The sequence below is a fragment of the Osmia bicornis genome, chromosome 14, assembly GCF_907164935.1.
Source record: "Osmia bicornis bicornis chromosome 14, iOsmBic2.1, whole genome shotgun sequence".
Taxonomy (NCBI): Eukaryota; Metazoa; Arthropoda; class Insecta; order Hymenoptera; family Megachilidae; genus Osmia; species Osmia bicornis.
Window position 1 is genome coordinate 4,645,104 of NC_060229.1, and position 19,800 is coordinate 4,664,903.

General features: G+C 42.1%; 1 protein-coding gene and 1 long non-coding RNA gene across 2 annotated transcripts in view; one reads left to right on the forward strand and one right to left on the reverse strand.

The window, feature by feature from the left end:
- Positions 1-13,124, reverse strand: part of LOC114872727 (lachesin-like) — a 73,191-nt gene extending 60,067 nt beyond the window's left edge. Inside the window, exons 1-2 of the mRNA XM_029180280.2 lie at positions 12,701-13,124; positions 7,566-8,684 (exon numbers count right to left, since the gene is read on the reverse strand). Of these exons, the coding sequence (XP_029036113.1) occupies positions 7,566-7,698 (133 nt within the window). The 5' untranslated portion in view covers positions 7,699-8,684; positions 12,701-13,124. The remainder of the gene's footprint in view (positions 1-7,565; positions 8,685-12,700) is intronic.
- The window catches only part of LOC114872728, a 51,420-nt gene that overhangs the window by 29,589 nt on the left and 2,031 nt on the right, over positions 1-19,800 (forward strand). The gene's annotated exons all lie outside the window — the stretch shown is intronic.

The window sequence follows — 19,800 nt, forward strand, 5'->3', positions numbered from 1 at the left end:
AATCGAATACTTTGCTTACGATTTCGCTACCGATAATGAATTAAGGGTCCGATGTCACGGGAAGTTCTGATGTTGCAGCGAAACCCATTAATATGGAAGAAGAAATATGGTCCTCGATGAAACGGAGGAATTTAACTGGAAGCTGAGTCTCCGTCAACAGAAGCGATAGAAACGTCAGTAAAAACGGTGAACTCGATGACGGCATCGGTTCGTCGAGAATTCGACTTCGGGTAACGTAAACAGGAAAACATTCGTTTGTTCGCGAGATCCCAGAATACATAAGGAGCAACCACGCGTGTCTATACACGTATATACAGTGCAGCGTCCACCCACGCGTGCACGCAACACGCACATTGTGTGTAAACGCAGGGAACAACTCTAAATCACGGCGTCAGAGCCGAATTAACAGTCCACAGGCTCTGTTGCGAGCTCTGTGACGTTCGCAAATCCCCAAACTCCTCTTCGTTACATGCTGGACAACAATCTGGCCATCACTGCACTTTTATTTCATCGATCACTCTTGATTTCCCTTCTGTTTTATTTATAGACATTCATAGAAAGCTACCAAGAAATTTTATTGGTTTTATAGTCGTTAAGGGTTTAATTCTTCGTTATTCCTTCGCCCTTCTCTTTATTACTCTTCTTTCATCTAATTACCATAATTTTTATCCAACGCGAGATCTGATGACGTTAACGATGAGAAATATGATTTCTTCGATTTCTCCTTCCGCTTTTAATTAATTTCACCGCTTCAAGGGATCTAGGAATTTTAAATTCGCATCGACCTAATCCTTCGCAACGACCCCTTCCTCCAGGATATGTTGATTCAACCCTCAAACAGCTTGCTGGCACCACGGTATCAGCCGACAAACAAGGTCGACGAAATTATGGCGTGATATTCGACACATCCGGTAATCCAGTCGCATCCCGCAGCATCCGGTCAAATCGAATTCGGGTCACGTGCGTCAGACGCGTAGACATCGCTGTAACTTGTCGATAATTGATCTACAAATGGTCCGAAAAGACGTTCGCACCTGCGCGCCGACCGATTGCCCGATGGTTAATTCGATCTCCAACGAATTAATTTCACCGTGAAATCGGAGTCACTCCCCCGCGCGTCTGATCGAGCGTTAAAAAATTAATTTCGTGGCGACAGTTGAGCGAAATCGAACCGTGAACCTTTTCGTCATAAATCTCATTCCAGTTCCATAATTGGAAAGTTTCGACTGGGTTGATGCTCTTCGGTTTCACACACTTACGCGCAAATTGTACAGTTTCCATTTTTTCAAGTACCATATTAACACTTTGATGTTTGAAATTTTAATACAGAACGAATTTTCCATTTATACTATCTGATCTCCTCGTTCGTCATCCCGAAGAGATCCACGGGATTTCGTGTATCGACGAAACGACCGGGTTGTTATTACAGCCACGAGAATTCGTTTTAACCGCACGAATGATCGTGGAAGCTGATAACGCGGCAGATAGGCACACGCGTTTCGTTTTACCCTGCGTAATCCGCGTTCGAAACGACGCGTATGTACGCAAGGTTGATCCAGAAAATATTTTCACGTCTAACGAAGAATATTTTTAACGACCTCGCGGTATAAAATATTACACGCTGCGGTTCGGTTGACTGAATAAGCAAATAATGTTTGATATTAAAAGAGAATTACTTTACGGTTTCATATAAAAGCGAGACAATAATAGGATTTTGTGGAATAAATTCTTCCTCTCTGTATTATATTCATATCGGGCCGGGAGAATGTCCTTTGAGCTGATATTGCGAATAATGTGATTTATTAAGCTTTTTCTTTCATCGTGCAGGATCGTTAATTATATAGTTTCACGGTTGTTTTAATCGAACAGTCGTTAAGACTTTAAAGATCGTTAAGGAAACCTTTCAGTGCGATATTAATCGGATAAAGAGACTTTTCTCTGATAAAGTTTTTAACAGAAATCGTCTGGTTTTTTTGCTACAATGGGACAATGATTCATGTAACAACTCGAATCGAATAAATGTACCTCGGTTGTGTGCCGTGTTTTTCGTGACCGCGTTCACACGTGGTATATGGCTTCGGTAAAAAAGAGCCATTTATCTCGAGGGTCGTTAATGTGAGAAAAATTCGGTGAGCCAAATGTTTGGGGTAAGAAGACGGCTTTTGCTCAGACACTGGGAACTTGGAGGTAAAATAAAAGAGAAAATAAAACGAAACGTGAATTTTTCTCGAATTGAAATCATCGTTTCAAGATAAATAAAAATCGAAGTTCGAGAAGGTGTAATCGAGCAATGCCGCAAAATAGATCCAGAAAACAATCAGCCAGAGGAAACGCGTTGAAGCTCGTGTAAATTCGCGAAACCATAACGAACCGGAAAACTCAAAGTTCACGGTAGGGAGTTACCCTGGCACTCGAAACTCTGTCGAACGGTTTCTAACTATCCGAACAAGAAATCCTGACTGTACATTTGTCCTGAAAGGAGAAATTGTTCGAAGGAAAAGCTGCTACCGGTTTGCTGCCACGAGTTCTTGTTCCATGCAGAGTTGCATGGGTTTTGAACTTGTAATAAGAGAGTCTGAATTTAATTTCAAAATTCCGAAACCTTGTTACAAGGTTTGAAAAGAATTTAAAGACGATTAATCTAACTGGTAAGCGAGGCAATAGCACAGATTTTTACGAACTTCTGAAATCTTTCGAATAAACTCTGAAACAAGATAATCATTTTAAATAAATAGATGTGGTATGCATATTAAAACCGAGAATTTAATAGAAATATTCTATGCTTGGGTCGTTTTAATATTACGAAAGTGGAGGACAGGAATTTCTCTATTTGCAGACAGGATCACGTTTTGCTGACCGCATTAGTTTGTTAATGAAATGCTGTTAGGGAAATTCGTGGTTGTGTCGAACTCCCTTTACTTGATTGAATTGATCCAACACAACAGATTGCATGGTTCCTTCGAATGGATTCTTGGTCCCGTGCGTCGCCGACCTTCTGGACGAATTCTTGGTATTCATGAGGGTGCATGGTGCCAAGAAGACCATGAATATAATGGTAAATTTTTAATATTAAATTTCAGCATATTGTTTCTTCAATTCTTGGGCTATCTACCAATGCAAATTCGCTAAACTGTAAGATCTTCAGAGAATCTTTTTCAACTTGTCAACTTTGCTAGGAGTTTCTATTCGTACTCGTTCTCGCGTCGCGAACAATTAAAAGTTTATTTTCACTGCGTCTTGTCCGGTGCTTTAATGATCAAGAGATCCTAATTAAAAGTTTGAACTCTCGCATCTGAATGTCTGAATTTTTCAATTATCTCTTTTTTAAATTATCATTTCACCTGCAGACTCGGATATCTTGAAATCGCTTATTTGTAAAATTTCCAAGAGGAAACGAACGGAATGGACGCGATAACGAGCGGGGAATGGAAAGGAAATTAACACGCATTGAAACAAGCAACAAGTAAACCCTTTTATTCTTCGAAACGACTACGAAGGAAACGTTACCTTCAGTGCGTATTTTATTCCGAGACAATCAAGTCGGGGTCGTTTAAGCACTCCCGCCGTGGAGAAGATTGCAAAATGGGACGCGGCCGGTCACCCGGATTCTCGAGTGCAATCCAAAGCGTTCCGGACGACTTCTAATTAGAACGGCTCATCTATCTGTCTCCGGAGAGAGATCCGCGCCGAAATTTTCCTCGCGAAATTGAACGAATAAGAGAACGAAATGAAAGGCGTAGAAAGAGGGGGGCAGTGAATCATTCCATGAGCATAAATTAGCAGACCGTCGCAACGCCGGTTAATTAATTAAGGTAAATTGTCCTAAGCGTAAGTAACTGCTGGCGCCTAGGTCACCACCCTCTCACCAGGATAACCAAGACTCTTCAGGATGTCTGGAGACGATTTTCAAGAATACTGGTATATTCTTCGCGGTTTGCTCTTGGGTATTATTCTTCAGGAACAACAGATATAGGTATCCTTTATAAATTTCAAGTTTTCATGGCAACAATGCTAATTAGTTGAATAAATTCAGAGGCTGTTGAAAATCTAAACAGGCCCACAACGAGAGGATAAAATTTACGCGATTGTGATTCTCCGAAACAGACGTTTGCTTAATTGAACCTGGATCGCTAGATTCGATTCCCTGTGCAAACCTATGGAAATCCACGTGACGATCCACGAAATTATACCGGCGATTTAACGCGACAACCTCTAATTATCTGGTTTCATTCAAAGCGGCGATTCGCTCGCGTTCGAAATTATCCTTTAACGTTCGCTCCGTGAACGAGCACGCGTTACGCGACACAGGGTAAACATTACAATTAAACGACGCCGAAACTCTCCCCCTATTTGTTTGTCGAGTTAATTTGTGCAACGATGGTGTGTTTCGTGTTTTATTTTACAAAAAGGAGAGAAAAAAGCAGCAGACAGGAAAAAGAAATTGAACAAGATGGAACGTTTAATTCCATGGTAAATTTCATTTCTCCTTTCGTGTGATTTTAGGTTCCCTTGGTGCCATTATGAAACCCTTACAATGATTTTACGATTTTTGAAACGATCCCTTTCAAGAGTCGAGATTTTTATATTTCTCCTCGACAAAGAATTTTCACCGGGTTGTAAAAGAAAAAAAATGAATCGAGGAAAGTATTATGGAAATCGAGTCGCGGATATTTGAATTACGACCGCGGGTGATATTTCGGAAGTGTTATTAATACGCGACACTTCGCGAAAGTTTTGGTACGCGGTTTTAAACTTGCACGAATTTCCCCGCATTAAATTTAATACGAGGAAGTTTTCGTAGGAGCGGAGTTGCCGGGGAAAAATGGGAAGGTAACTTTTTTTCAACCGCCAACTAATTTCCCTAAACTGACACGGATAAGAGTTCGTAAAACGTATCGACGCGAGTTGTTACATTATTTACGTATAAATGTAGTTTGCGGGGTTGTTTAGAATACACCACGAACGGGTGGGTGATATTGTTTTTTTTTATTTTCTTTGCCCTTTCTGAATTTTAAGCACCGCGACCACCGCGCGACACCGAACTTCCAGCAGGAATTATTTAACTTTTAAATTTATTAATTTACATTCCCTGCCTTGCCCGGTGTTCATACTTCTCCCGGAGATGAAACGAAATTAAATGAAACCGTTGTCCGAGAATAGCCGGTACTTGCAAAACGAAAGTACAACTTTTCTTTAACTCTTTCGTTACAGCCGTTTTACCTGGAAAACGTTCCTCCACGTTTATATATTAAATTCAACGCGTTAACGTGATTAAAATAATTTTATTCATGAAACTTTGGTTAACTTTGGATACTTTTTACATCTGATAATTTTAATAGAAAAAGGGTTAAGGATCGTTTTGAAATTATCATTGCAACACTGCAAATATTGGGAGATGCGAAACGTTTCATTTGTTTATATTTTTCAAAGGAATCTTGTGTCAAAAACCCCAATCGTGTGATTGTTTATGCAGCTAGCTGCGTGCCCTGCTTTAGCTCAATGTCCTCGTTTGAGAACGGTGAAACCATCTTTAGAACTGTTTATGATGCTGAAACCAGATGGTCAGTTCATAGATTCATAATCCTTATTTTTGATATTGAAAATGAAATGATAAACAGCTGTTCCTATTTGTTAACAAAGACATAAATTTAATTTTACCATGAAATTAAAAATAAAGCAAGTTGAAATAACCCAAAGAAAGAAAAAAGTCAGCATATTGCCAGGAGCTTAGCTATGATACAGAGACAGGGAGAATAAGAAACGAAAGACAGTTTTTGATCAGGTGAGGTTTCAATTTAATTAAAACCACGCCGAGTCTAACCGTGATTACTCCAGTTTAATTCGATTTCTATCTTTTAATTCCTCTCCGTGATACAAAGAAACGGTCAAATTGGATCGCTCGAATCCGCGGGGTGCGAGGGGAAGTGAAAAAAAAAAATTACAGTTCGTGTTCCCTCTGACACAGATTTAACGGAAGTGCTTATGCAGCCAGGCACATTTGAAATCGTCGGAGCTGAGCAATGGATCCGTGTTGGTTCGCCAGTGTGCGGGGACTTTTACGGCAGCACGTGCGTGTCATAAAGCGGCTGTTTCCTCGGAAAAAACATGGAAACGAAGACGGGCACGTTGTCTTATTTCGAGAATAAATTCACCCCTGATGCCTGTCACTCGTGACTTCATTTTTCAATTTCTTATAAAAATTCGAAGGACAGACAAGTTTTGCTTCGTCAACTACCCTTATTTAGGAAGAATTAATCCTTTAAATAGAAAATTTTATATTTTAGAATAAATTTACCCTTCCATTTTCTAAATTTTTAATTATTCTTCTTGAAAGATATTGAATTGATTTCTGTCCAAAGATACCAAAGAATCGTGTCTCTGATAGAATCATCCGATTCGAGTTCTTTAGCCCGCTGTTGACACGGCTGTTTCCAAAACAAAATCTATTTTCAAGAGAAACAGTTGCCTGGTTTTGTTTTGCATTGTTCGAATCCGGAGCTGTTTCGAACTTTCCGATCGACGAACCGGAGCTCGTTAACGCGTTTCCGATCGAATCGAACGGATCGAGCACAACGTCGATTAAAATTCTCTACATTAATTATCCAGGGTTAGATTGGAACGCGAAACGCAGTTAATTGACGGCGAATGGAATTCCGATGATACGGTGCGGATTGCAGGGGCCCGGCGATCAAATCGATCCAGTGAAAAATATGGAAACGTATCGCGCAGACATTGAAGGTTTAATCAGTTAATTTTGCGAAAAATGATATTTAAATGTCATTTATATAAAATACCACTTTTATTGCTCCAAATACAACAGTCACTCTATATTTTTTTTTATTTTCACTCTTCCATTGCCATTATGTAAATGGATACAGGTTTCTTAGAGGAAACAAACATTCTAAAATTGACTCGTCACCAAAGACACGGCAATTTAAGTGGAATTCGAAAGAAATGGAGTTGGCGACGCTTAGACGGCCATCCTACGAGATTTGTGAGGAAACTTCGGTAAAATTCAATTTACGACTAGGCCTGATGATCGTACCGTGATTTATACAATTCATTTTCCTCGTAAAATCATCAGAATTCAAGTCCTGAAAATAAATGCAAGAAACTTTCCTTCGTTATCATCGAAAGAACCCTCGAGCACCCTCTCGTTTAATTTTCCTCTATGAAACTGTTAAACAAATTGCGTTAGCACCGAAAAATGGAAAACATCCCGCTATTCATAAAGAATATAAAACCCCAACAAACGTGGGAAAAACATTGAAACATTCGTGTTGTTTGCTCGCCAGGTAACTCTGATCAACGGAATAAAGTTAATAAAAGCGTGTATTGAATAGCGGGAAACGTTACACATGTCGAAACGGCAAAAATCACATTCCAGGTTATTTTCAAAGAATTTCGCTTATTTAACCATTGAAATTTCGTTCGTTGTTCCATATTGAACCGCGCTCGTACAATATTTCAAAACAATCGATGTTTCTCATACTCGAAACGGTGTTAGAGAAAGGTGGTCGTAGAAGTAGGCGGCAAATAGAAGAAAGTAAGGATCGAATACCAACCAGCAAAGATCGTGACAGGCATCAAGGCACAGATGCCCAAATACACCAGCAACACTGTCCAACCGTGACGCGGTTCTTGGCAGAAGTCCAGCTTTTTCCCGCTCGCTGAGCCACCGATTCTTGGCCCCTTCATCGTGCTTGGTGCCGCATACTTTTCGCTCTGCCCACGTAAACGCGAACCTAGCCGCCGGTTTAAAGGCCCGTTGCTTTAATAATGCCTCCTCGAGCGGCTTCTTTCCTTCCTTTCTTCCGTTTCGCGGTCTGTTCGCGTGCAACGCGGAATTTCGTAAGGATTTAGTAACACTGCAACACTTGGACACTAACATTCCACTCCGTGTGAGTTACACACGCGTTGAAAGCCCACCCGCGAATTTAGTACGCTTTGGAACTCTTCTAGCGAGATTTACACGCGTCGGAAGTCCACTCGCCAATTTAATACGCTTTGGAACTCTTCTAGCGAGTTTTACACGCGTTGGAAGTTCACTCGTAAATTTAGTACGCTTTGGAACTCTTTTAACAAGTTTTACACGCGTTCGAAGTCCACTCGCGAATTTAGTAACTCTTTTAGCAAGTTTTACACGCGTCGAAAGTCCACTTTCGAAATTAGCACTCGTTGAAAGTGCACTCGCGAAATAAGTACCCCTTATAAGTCCTCTCGCGAGTTCCACGCTCCTTCGCCATGGACAGCGAGTACCCAAACGCACACTTATCACTTTATCCTACCCCCGCACACTCGACCAATCCTTTCTTCGTGCCACAAGTTCACGAGGTTTATTCGCGACAGTGAAATGGCCGACGATAAGAGATACACCAAGGGGTCTGATAAGAACTTGCATCTATCTACTAGCCGTTTGCTGGTGTCTGAAGTTTTTACTATGGCTTCGTGCGAAGAAGGAACGAGCGATAAGAGCTCATTTACCTAAGGACCAGCGTTCGAGCAAAAGCTGTTGAATATAAGCCATACAATTCAGCAACTTCCTTTGCGGAGGTTCCTTTAAAACGACGCGTCACCGCTTCCGGGGTAATAGGTTCTGACTGCATTTTTATCTTTTAATAAAGTGCCAGGTTTAAGCCAAGGTGCGTCCCGACGAAATCGAGGGTCGATACCAGCGACGGCTTCTGAAAAATGGAAGTCATTAAGGGAATTGCTACGACACGGTACGGTCGTTTAAACGAGCACTCTTTTTTTTTTTTCGTTTTTGACGATGATGGGGACACGCGGTGGCCGAACAACACGGTTTAATAGAAAATACGAGGAGGGTCGTTTGAATTTAATACGTGACGATTATTGCGAAGTTAATTGAAACTAAACGTTCGTCCGTTCGTTCGAGGAAATTAAACAATAACACCGTGAGAATAAACCAGTCGCGGATTTTCATACGACCCCGTTGCGTTGCCGATGATTTGTTTGGAAAGCATTCGCCGTGAAATTCATCGTCGTGTTTGGGAAAGATGAGTTTTACTCTTACGTCAAATTGGAAATGTATCGACCCACGTGTTGGAAGAAAAACATGTATACCCTTGAGATTTTAGTGAACGAAGTTAATTCACGTTCGTTTATCTACGTCCTAATAAATGAACTCGTCGATCAAACTACCCGCAGCGAAGCTACTTTTCTTTAATAAAAATGTAACCATGTCGGTATTGACTTTGAACGCGCCTGTTGAGGCGGAGATGAGATACCCATAAATTAATCCTTTCGTCTCAGTTGGAGATCTTATGCATTTATCGTAGCCAACTGGGCGAACTCGTTGGAAACACGGTTTACCGGTGGATCAACTTGGACTAATTCGAATTAAAACGGATCCAAGTAGGTAATTACATCGTCTTAATTAATTCTTTGGACTGGAGACGGACGACAAGCGGAGGGACTCCAACCCCTTCTCGTTGCAACTCGAACACGAGGGCGACGACTTGTCACGTCGAAAGTGGAATTATTCGCCAACCATCGTCGCACGGCGAACCGTTTCTTCGAGGCTAGACGTTAAATTGCTCGTGCAGAATGTTCCATGGGGTTGTGATGGTTTTGCAAGCGGTTGCCACGGGGTTCAAAGTAGCCCTCGAATAAGGGTAACGCGACGAGCACAGAACGAAACGATCGAACGTGAGATCGTTTGATTCCACGGTGCTTTGGCTAAGAAACGTTTCGTATTCGTGGAAATAAAATAATTTTTGACACCGTAAAATAGGAAGACGAGAAAGAAGATTTTTATCATTTTCACCCATAGATACTCTGTTAGGAAAATTAAGGTGAATCTTTGATTAATTATTAGTTAAAATTGAAATTAATTTCCAAGTATCAAAACACAATTTTAAGAAATTTAGAATTGCAAAAATATTTCTCTTGCAATTAGTGTAAAAAATTCACCCCATTTTTCAGTACTCTGAAGTGGAACCCGAACGGAATCGTCATTCGTAAATTATTGCTCTGTTTATAATGCGTCGCGGAATCGAAGAACTATTCGATCGTGGAAGATATGTAGGAAAGTTTCCCGTGTTTTTGGTTGGAACACGTCGAATCGGTAAAAATTGCCGGTGAAGGAATTTGAAGTTTTGTGAATCGAGTGAAAAGCCCTGTAGCTAAAGTGTCGCCACGGTGGCGCGATTTTTCGTCCAAGTTTCTATAAATACGGTCGTTCGTCACTCATCGAAGCGTGCTCGAGCTGGAACACGATAAATCATCATCGCAATAGTCGAGCGAAAAATTCGGATATTTTGGAGAATTTCGAATGAACGTGTCGGAAATCGGTTCACCTTCGTTTGTTTCTTGTTCGAAGATATCGATAAAACGACTGAAAAAATAGACCATAGAAATTTATTTTTTTAAAAACAGCACAATGGTAGTTTGTTTAGAGGTATAAAGCATCGCGAGACATCGGTGGATCAATTTTTAAAGCACACCTTGAAGCCGACGACGAAGGGTCGTCTCCAAGAACAATGACAACGCTGATGCGAGCCAGCCAGTCGCAAATTATCCCTGCAAGGTATTATTAATTAATGGGCTTGTTAAGTGGCGTCGCGTGGGGCACCAAGTGGTACGCGAAGTTGGACACCCTGGAAAAGGGTGTGAAACACAAACGAAATTCCTTTTCAAGAAACAACATTCTGTCACAGAATATTCTAAAATACTAAAACTTAGAATTTTCTGTACATTTTTTAATCTGATACACTTTCGCGCCGAAGGTAACACGATAACCCAGAAACGTGGCAATTTGAAAGGGAGCTACAGGGAAGAGATAAAATTCCTCGAAGGGTTAACGCAATTTGAAAAAGAGGATTCCCTTAGTCTCTGTCGACGATGACAGGGTTGCATTTTAAATGTACCACTCGGTGGTTGAAGATATCCGAAGGATGGAAGAAATTACGCGTTGCTCAGGTGAACGTAAACCTTCAGGAAACGTAAATCGCATTTGCGTGCGGGAGGATCGTGGATGTCGTTCGCCTGTATCCTATCGCGTAAACGTGTAACACGCTACGATCTTCCTGAGAATAACGAAATTTTCAGCAGTCGTCAAATTAAAATTCAAACGCTTAGACGTCACGCTTTTCACCTGGGACGTTGAAAAAAATTCCAACCAGAGATTAATGTCTCGACAGACTGCGTATCGTTAAATTTTTATCGGATCTCTTGCCTTGCTCCTGAATTTCGTGAAATTCATTAACGACAGTGAAATTTTCAAATAAAACAGTGAAGATTTTCTGCGAATGTCTTCGGGTTAATATTCAGAACGGAAATTATACGAGCTGTTTAATGAGCGTACGAGAAAAACGAGTAGAAAAATCAACGTCTGAGGGTTAAACGAGCGGTCCTTTTGAAATTAGAATAAACCTGCTTCCGGTGAAAAAGAGTACCCGGGGAGGAGAGCAGCCTCGTGTTCGCGGAATGACATTCGTTCGAACGAGCTCTCGTCAGGAGCTGTCAAATCTAGCGAAATCTTCCTTCTATTTATAGCGAATTCCGGTTGACTGTGGTCGTGCAAGCTCGCCTGCATCGTTCTGCATTAACTCTCTCGTTTCTTGCTAGCTACTCATCTCGCTTCAGCCCCGTCTTTCGAGTGGAACGAGTGCAAAACCCTTCTGTCCGGGCGTACACATAATTACCAAAGTTAATTAGGGCTTTGGAGATGAAAGAGAGTGAGAACGAGGGGGATAGCAGCGCGGCCAGGTTTAAGGATGTATTAGCAAACGAAAGGGGGTGGAGCGACGGTGTTAAAAGGTTGGGAAACTCTCGAAACCGAGCGAAAAAGCAAAAGGGTTACCCTTGATTTGAGGTCGGTGTAATTTTCACGGTAAATGTAATTCTCATAAAATGAAATATTTGTCCTCGAAATTGATCAAATTAAGCGGAAGTTAACAGGGTGCCAAATGTGGAAATTTCTCCTCGACGAAAAATATCGGATTTTCCAATTTTACCAAAGCAACCGCAAATGGAAACGTTGAAAGGAAAGAATTTCTGGCTAACGTTTACAGGGAAAACAGCGTGGAAATTATTGGAACGTGGAAGAAATAGCATCGTGCCCGTTGCACTTGGTGTCATTCGTCGGTAATTCTGCTTTGGAAAAACAAGGGTAGGCGGTCGAACGTTCGTCGAACCGTGCAAATTTCACTTTTACCCGGGGCCGTGCAATTTTTTATTTCGAACCGGTGTTTCCGGACGAATGCGTTTCGACGCGAACCTGTTTGCACAAAGAACCACTGCTGCACCGTTGCAGCAACACCCCACCATCGTCAATTTTATCCCTGACACTCTCTACCCCCGTTTCGCCGGCTCGTGGACCAGATCGTCACCCCTGTACCCTTCCGACCCCTTCTCATCCCTATCAGCTCTTGAGTGCAATTGGTTTTTCGTGTTCAGGCCACTTCGGTGTCCTCGGAATCCTAATTTCGCGTTTTTCATTCCGCGTCCCCGTTTCTCTCTCGTCGATGTCCCGTGGAAAGCAGCCCCCTGGTCCGACAGACCGGAAGCCCCTCTCGTGCGCACGATATCTGATGGATGTCGCGATTTTTTTTTTTTTAGAAAGAAAATGACCAAGTGAAATGGAAACGTTCTGCTGCCGGTATCGTGAGCTTATATTCAATTAAATTCAGGGTTCAATTACGATAAGAATGACAACTGACAACTGACATAAGCTTACTTTTTCAACTATGAAACCACGAGGAAAGAAACTTCAATTTTCAATTACACTCGATTTAAAAGATTTCAAATTGAAATTAAAACACCAAAAAATTATCGATTCGTCGAGCAAAGGCTCACATAAAAATAAAAAATCACAAAATCAATCGCACTCATCGATCACCGTCACCGTTAATCAGTCTCAACTTCGAGTTACTCGATTCAGAACGCGTCGAATCGCGAGGATCGATCGAGAAACGATCGAAAGAAGCTCCCGGAGACGCGTGGTACCGTCATGGGCGTGTAAGAAGCACTAAATCCTGATGCCCTGTCCGCGGCTAGCCGGCCCCTCTAACAATAAACTTAGGTGAGAGACGAGAGACGAGCACACGCAGACAGAGAGCGTAGAAAACCGCACGCGTGACAAAGCGTACGCCCGGCGTGCGTGCGTGAGCCACACTAGCGGAACGAGGATCATCCACTCGAGGTCTACACCGTGTACAACACGGGATGGATCACGTCTGTGGGAGTGTCTGCAACCACCGTCGTGTGGAAGAAGCCGTACTCTGATCATCTGAACTCGTTTATTGAGCATTAAGCGTGGCTCGGTCGGCCTGCTGAAAGCGATCCGCTTCCTCGCCTCTGCACACGGCTTTTCGACGTCCTTCCGTTGCTACTTTTTCGGGGAAGTACGTGAAACCCTTGGGAATCTATGGGAAATTAAATTCACGCAGGATGGTGATGGGAAAAAAAAATTTAGATTCATGAGGCAAGGGTGTTCGTAAAATTTGTCGACCCTAAAATTTCCGAGGATAAAAATAATAATTCCTGTTCAATTTTCGTGATTCACTACAAAGTGACGTGTATAACATTACTATGGGTACAAACGTGAAATTAGACTGACGATTGACATAGAACCCATTTATAGTACGCCCACGCAGCCGCCACGTACCATACAAAACCTCCGAAAATACAACAGCGTACCGCGTCCCAAAGCGTTTGTTCCTACGCGACGAAATACCAGCGTCCTATGTCGCTTGTTTTCAATCTCAGATTCGTAAATGATAAAGAATCTCCTTTGTGTTTCGCCATCATCCCTTGAGAACTCAGGAATGCAAATAATGATATGAAATTCCTTGACAAATTAAAATAATGCATTTTGGTTATGATTCTCAAAATTTTCAGAGCGAGCCTGGAATTTCACGTACATCTTCGCATTCCGTACACGCGATCGTAGTCATGGACAAGGGTGTTCATGTTGGATTACACGGTCCAAACGCGATACCAGACGAGTCTGCTTGTCGAGCAGGAAAGAATGAAAAGGGTGCGCAAGGAGGGACGCTCGAACACGTGTACGAAACGTACGTGTGAACGCGCGGGGGTGGGCTGCGACGAGATATTATGCGGATAAAATATTCATGGCTATCGAGGCTCGCGATCGGGCACGCCTTTATTTTTCGAGATGAATAGAAATGGTGCCACCTCCTGGCGAGCCGTGGGACAGAAATTCTTTCACCCACCACGACAGAGAAAGAGACAAGGGGAGGAAAGATGTCCAGGGGAATCGGTTAGCTGTTCTGGACACCGCTTGGCAAGTAATATCGATAAAGAACAATAAAGAATATTTTGTTTTGATTTTTCCAATTTTTCAAAATTGCAGCTTTTACCTTGTGTTTATTGAGATAATCCTAATTATCTTTTGTTTCATTCAGGCGATTGTTAGTGGTGCAACTTGTGTAGTTCGTTATTAACGATGCGAGCATTAATTATTAATTTAAAACTTTCATTACAATATTGCGTGAAGTTATCCAAGGAATTTCGAAACGGTGCTTCCCAGGGGGAAATATCGGAAACGCAGTTGGTCGGAACTGGTTCATTGTAACTTTAGGCAGGGAAAAACAAGCTTGCTCGATAATGGTAGGCTAGGTTTCCAGGAAGTTTCGTTCGTTACGAGGACGTTAATTAGGTGCAGAGATTACCGGTGGCACTGTTCTCCGTGCAATATCAAAAACGGAAACGGTACACCCTTGATATCTCGACGATTTCTTGCCTTTGTTAACACCGTTACCGATTGCCTGGACAGCCTATCAGAAAATCGAGCCAGCTTTCGAGGTTTCCACGAAGAAACTGCTCTCGTTATCGTTAACCCTCTGTTTCACGGTTCAAACTTTAACTAACAAGGTGGCAATAATCACAGTTCACAGAACGCAGTTCCAATTGAAATTCTCTCTGTTTAAACTTCGCCATTTATTCGTCTTTATTATCGTAGTAACGCTTGAGTGGTTTGATTAACACTAATTTTTTAAATTAAATGCATATTGTTCGCTTAATAGTTAATAAACAGAAAATGTGTAATTTTCTCATCGCACACGATCAGAAATATCATTCAAAATTGATATTTGCTTGATGAGTGATTGATCAATTTCGTGTGTTATTTACTTTGTTGAAAGCATTTGCAAACGTTCAATAAAACAAGAGTGAAGATTTCATGCAAAAAATTATGATTCAAATAAAACAACTCTTTTTCATTTTTTCGCGTTTACAATGGATGTATTGTTGTTTCAACAGTTTTAATTCGCATATTTTTTAACCCGTTTCATGCTGTCCAAATAACAAAATATCTGATTCTGATGCATATTCTTGTTTGAGATATTACGAAAAATAAAAACGACATAGCCTTAAATGGACAGCAATAATGAAAGTTGAAGTTTAAATTTTTAATTTGGAAGCTAAGGAAATAGCAGGATTAAACGAGAGGATAAAAGAATGTTTTAAACTTGAAGTTTTCATGAAATGATTAGCGTGGTTTAATGATATTCCATTGAATTTAATTGGCGTTTTTGTGCGTTATTCCCGGCCCCGTCAAAACGATTCCCTAAGATTTGATTAAAATCCCGATTCGCGTGGGTGGAAATTAACTTGGTCGTGGAATATAAGTTTGCCGAATTAATTATCAACGGCTTGGAACTCGTTACGGAACTATTGAAATTTTCTGGGAAATACAACTTCCATACTTTCCCGGCGCAATAATCCTTTCGCGCTTGAAATTGAATTGAGTGCAGTTGTTTCGAAAAATCCCTGAATTTTGTTCGAACGAACGATCCTCGACAAACTTTACGTTCGGTTGAACGTTTACACGCCGAAGGTTTTATTTAAACAAACAGAAGACAGATAAAGATTCAATCAATCCTGATGGCGGTCACACGTTCGCCACGGACGGCAAATTAAATTCAATTAATTTCTTCCAAGTTAGTTACGCGGTCGAGCCAAAAATTGCGGCCACTGCGAGCTCTGTAATTAAGTCGTCTGCTACCCGGAAATAATTGGCTGTATAATTGACTGGCGGACAGGGGTGTGTAAATAATTGCCTCATGGCTTTGCTCAAGGAGAAAGTAAATAATTCCGCAGCCCCATGAGCGAAAACAAAGAATCGTAGAAGCAATTAAAAGCCAATATTCGATCAATCGTTCGCGTTTCGTAGAAATAATTTTATTCTTTCACCGAACCTACATTAATCGACTGAATAAAAATTTTCTATCCCTCGAATTTAATAAAATTTAACTCGTTATCTCGTCACCGCTGGTGAAAATTGATCCAGTGTCGGCTAAACAAAGGTTCCAAGTGTAATCCATGAATTTCATGATACGAAAATAGCTCGGGGGAAGAATAGACAGACTACTGCATGTCGATGCACCGTGAGATAACGCGAAAATGAAAAACGACAGAGGGAACATAGGAGGGCTATTATGCCTGCCATGGAACGTACGTCTTGGTGAATTCTATTCGCAGCCTTTGCTCAGATAATATCGCGTACGCCAGTCTGTGCGTTAATCACGTAATGGTAGGTGGCACTTGAACCCGAGAGAAAGCGTCTACAATTTGCAGGTCGACGGTGTAATAATGGAGATAGTCCGTGGTAGAACGAGGTAGGAAGTTCAGTTGCTCTCCCTGCACGGTAGTACTTCCTTTCTCCTTCTTCTTCCTATATCTCTCTTCCACCCTGTGTCTACCCTACTTCTATTTATAATCCTTTCTCTTTAAAAGCGCACAAGTGCGAAACGGTCTCGCGTGACTCCAAATTAGCCTCGTTATCACGATATAATTAGTTTAGTAGCTGGGAACCGGTCCGAAATTCGATGTTACTCGATGTACTAATATCTCAACGACACTTTCGGCTATTTATCCTCTCCTCGATTCGGTGGGTAGACAAATGAATTTCATCTTTTAATACTTAACAAAGTACGAAAGAATTAAATTTCAAAATTGCCTATTTTGAAAAGAAAACGAGCAAACTTGGAGAGAAACTTTTTAAACCGTAGAAATTCAATTAGCAGCATTGAAAATCAACGAAATACTCCCTTTCCCTGATCTCCCTCTAAATTACACGAACAGTGGCTGCAGGAGAGGGTTGCACTCGAATCACCCTCGAGGCCGAAACGGGCAATGACAAGGCACAGCGTCGGCTGGAGTGAGGAAATTCAACGTTTCCTGGGAAATCCAGGAACAACTCGGTCGGGAATCGTTCGGTCAAAGGGTTAAGACCCGGTGGTGTCTCTCTCTCTCTCTCATGCAACGAACGCGTGATAATGATTATAGCGTAGCGGGGGTGGTCGCGTTAAACAGAGGCTGACTTGGAGGCAGTGGACCCGCCGGTGTAATCCTTTGATTACAGCGTGTACCGAGAGTCGGCTGAATCACGAGGAAGCGCGTAAGGTGATATTCCTGAATGGTACGGCCGGAAACCGAAACCGGGCCGCATAAAGGAGGATATACAACGAACGTGGCGAGCCGGTTGCCTTCGTACTCACGTTATACCGAACCAACGACGAGCTGATGCAGGATACACTGGAACGAACCAGCATAGCGCATCCGGTGTACTCTGGTAATGAAATACAGTAACATTATATCCGCGATATTCATCCGCGGCGCAGTGTGCGGTTCGCCGTTACACAAGCGTGTGTACGGATCGTCACACGGGGAAATACTTGTCCAAGGATATCGCATGGCGTCTGGATTAATCAGGGCTCAAGGGAAGCCTCGGTACGATGACGGCTCCGCGAGGGGAGGAAATTAAGACAGAGAGGAAAGGAGGATTTCGTGGTCGGTTCAGGACCACCCAGGCGGGACAATTTCTCCCAGGCCGTTTGAAAAATCTCCGAGCAATATCCGGGGTATTAAAAATTTTCCAAAAACCACAATTTAGTATAGTCGCTGAAATTCCAGTGACTCGTAATTGCACGCGACGATGGAATGAAAATTTCGAGCATCCATTTTTCGGTATTTCTTCGCGTTTTCTACGCCGCAGAGAACGGTTTAATAATTTTAAATTGAAAAAGTTGTTGCGCTCCCATTCTTTTTCCCCGTTATTGTTCGGCTGAGGGAACGAGTGTCTTTTTATTTCGTCGGGCTCAGCAGTGAAACCTAGTACCGCTTTCGAACAATATCCACTTGCACGCGAACGGCTAGCCATACGGAAGCGCCATAAAGCTAATGATCCCTAAGTGATCCGTACCACGACGACATGATGACTGTTGTGTTAGGGAGGATGGGATTACAAGCGAATAGAATGGAACGGGATGGAACATCCCATCATTATCCAATGATCTACGTCTCTTTAGCGACTTGCATGCCACACCTCTTTGCTGGTAACGATCCAAAAAGACGGTGCATCGTTAGAAATAAATCATTTACCCTTCGTTACCGATTGCCAGACCGTCGAATTTCATTTTTCTATAATAAGATAGACGATATCTTTCTAAAGACGTTTCTCTTCTTCTTCTCGTCGGACCAAGATAGTTGGAGATTAGAGTTGTTGCAATTTAACCGCAATATCCAATATCCGGTGTTCGCGTTTCATCGCACGGTTTAACGTTATCGCTGCGCCACTTATCTCCAGGGAATTTCAACGCATCCTTGTCGGCTACGAACGATCCGAAGACGAATCCTACGAGACCCGCCCTCTCATACGTTGCGTGGTGTTAACGTATCAGTATGTTTGCCGTCTAAACCATGGTGTACCGCAAGATCGTGCCGGCTATCCATCAACCTCTATATCCGGTGTATAGAGGATGGTCATCTGTGTATCTCGCTAAACAAGATTAACCCCGCTATAGATCATCGAGCGGATGATCGAGTGGCCTTTTCCTTCCCAAAAGAAACAATTAGCCCTGGCACAATGGTACAAGGTAGAATTATTCCAAAATCAAAAAGAAATATGTTGGCTTTTGAATAATCCTTTATCGCGATCTTAGGGGTGTCGCGTAATTACGCGAGGGTGAATTAAACACCGTTTTCACTGTAATTTAATGAAAGTGCTCTGGAGGCAGTTAGCACGTTTCGTCAGAGTATATTGTGTCAACAGCAATTTAAAGGAATTGAAGCGAGCCCCGTAGCCGTCAGCGTAAGGTAAAACGACTTTGTCGCAAAATTTCTGGCCATTCCGAAACTTCCCCGGCGTGGAAGTTTCGTTATCTGTCCTGTATTCTTAACTCGCGATAACAAAGTTCCGTTGAACGGGTTTATCCTTTCGCGAAAGGGGTCCTTTAACTTTTTCATCGCGTTAACGTTGAACGGATAGAGGATCGATAAAAATAACTCGTGCCGCGGCAAACAAATAAGAAGCGAAGCGTGTATTTAATCTCGTGCCGTGTTTGCGCGGAATTTCAGCGTCCGCATCATTTGCGCGAGTTTCCGTCGGAAACGAAATATTATTAATACCGCGTGTATACCGTAAACATAATAAATGATTACGGTGTATTTCGTTGGCCCGTTCGACGTCCGTATAAATTCAACCCCCGCGGTTCCTCTTTACCAGGCAAATCGACGAATTACATAAATTGAATTGTTATCGACCATCGACAAACATCATCACGCCCATCGTTGCATCCTTTCCAACGTAATACCGCATTTATGATGGGCGTTAATCTCGCGAGATCGTTCGATCGGAAAAAGCTGCTTTCAATCGCTATTATTTCATCCCCTTCTCTTCCTCGTCCGCTCGTATAAGAACATAATGATCCGTCCCCTTCGAGGTTACATTCAAACGCGATCTCTTCACGTAGATCGTAAAAAAAAAGAAGAGGGAAAAACGAAGGTAAAATTCTTCTTGTAAAGTACAATACA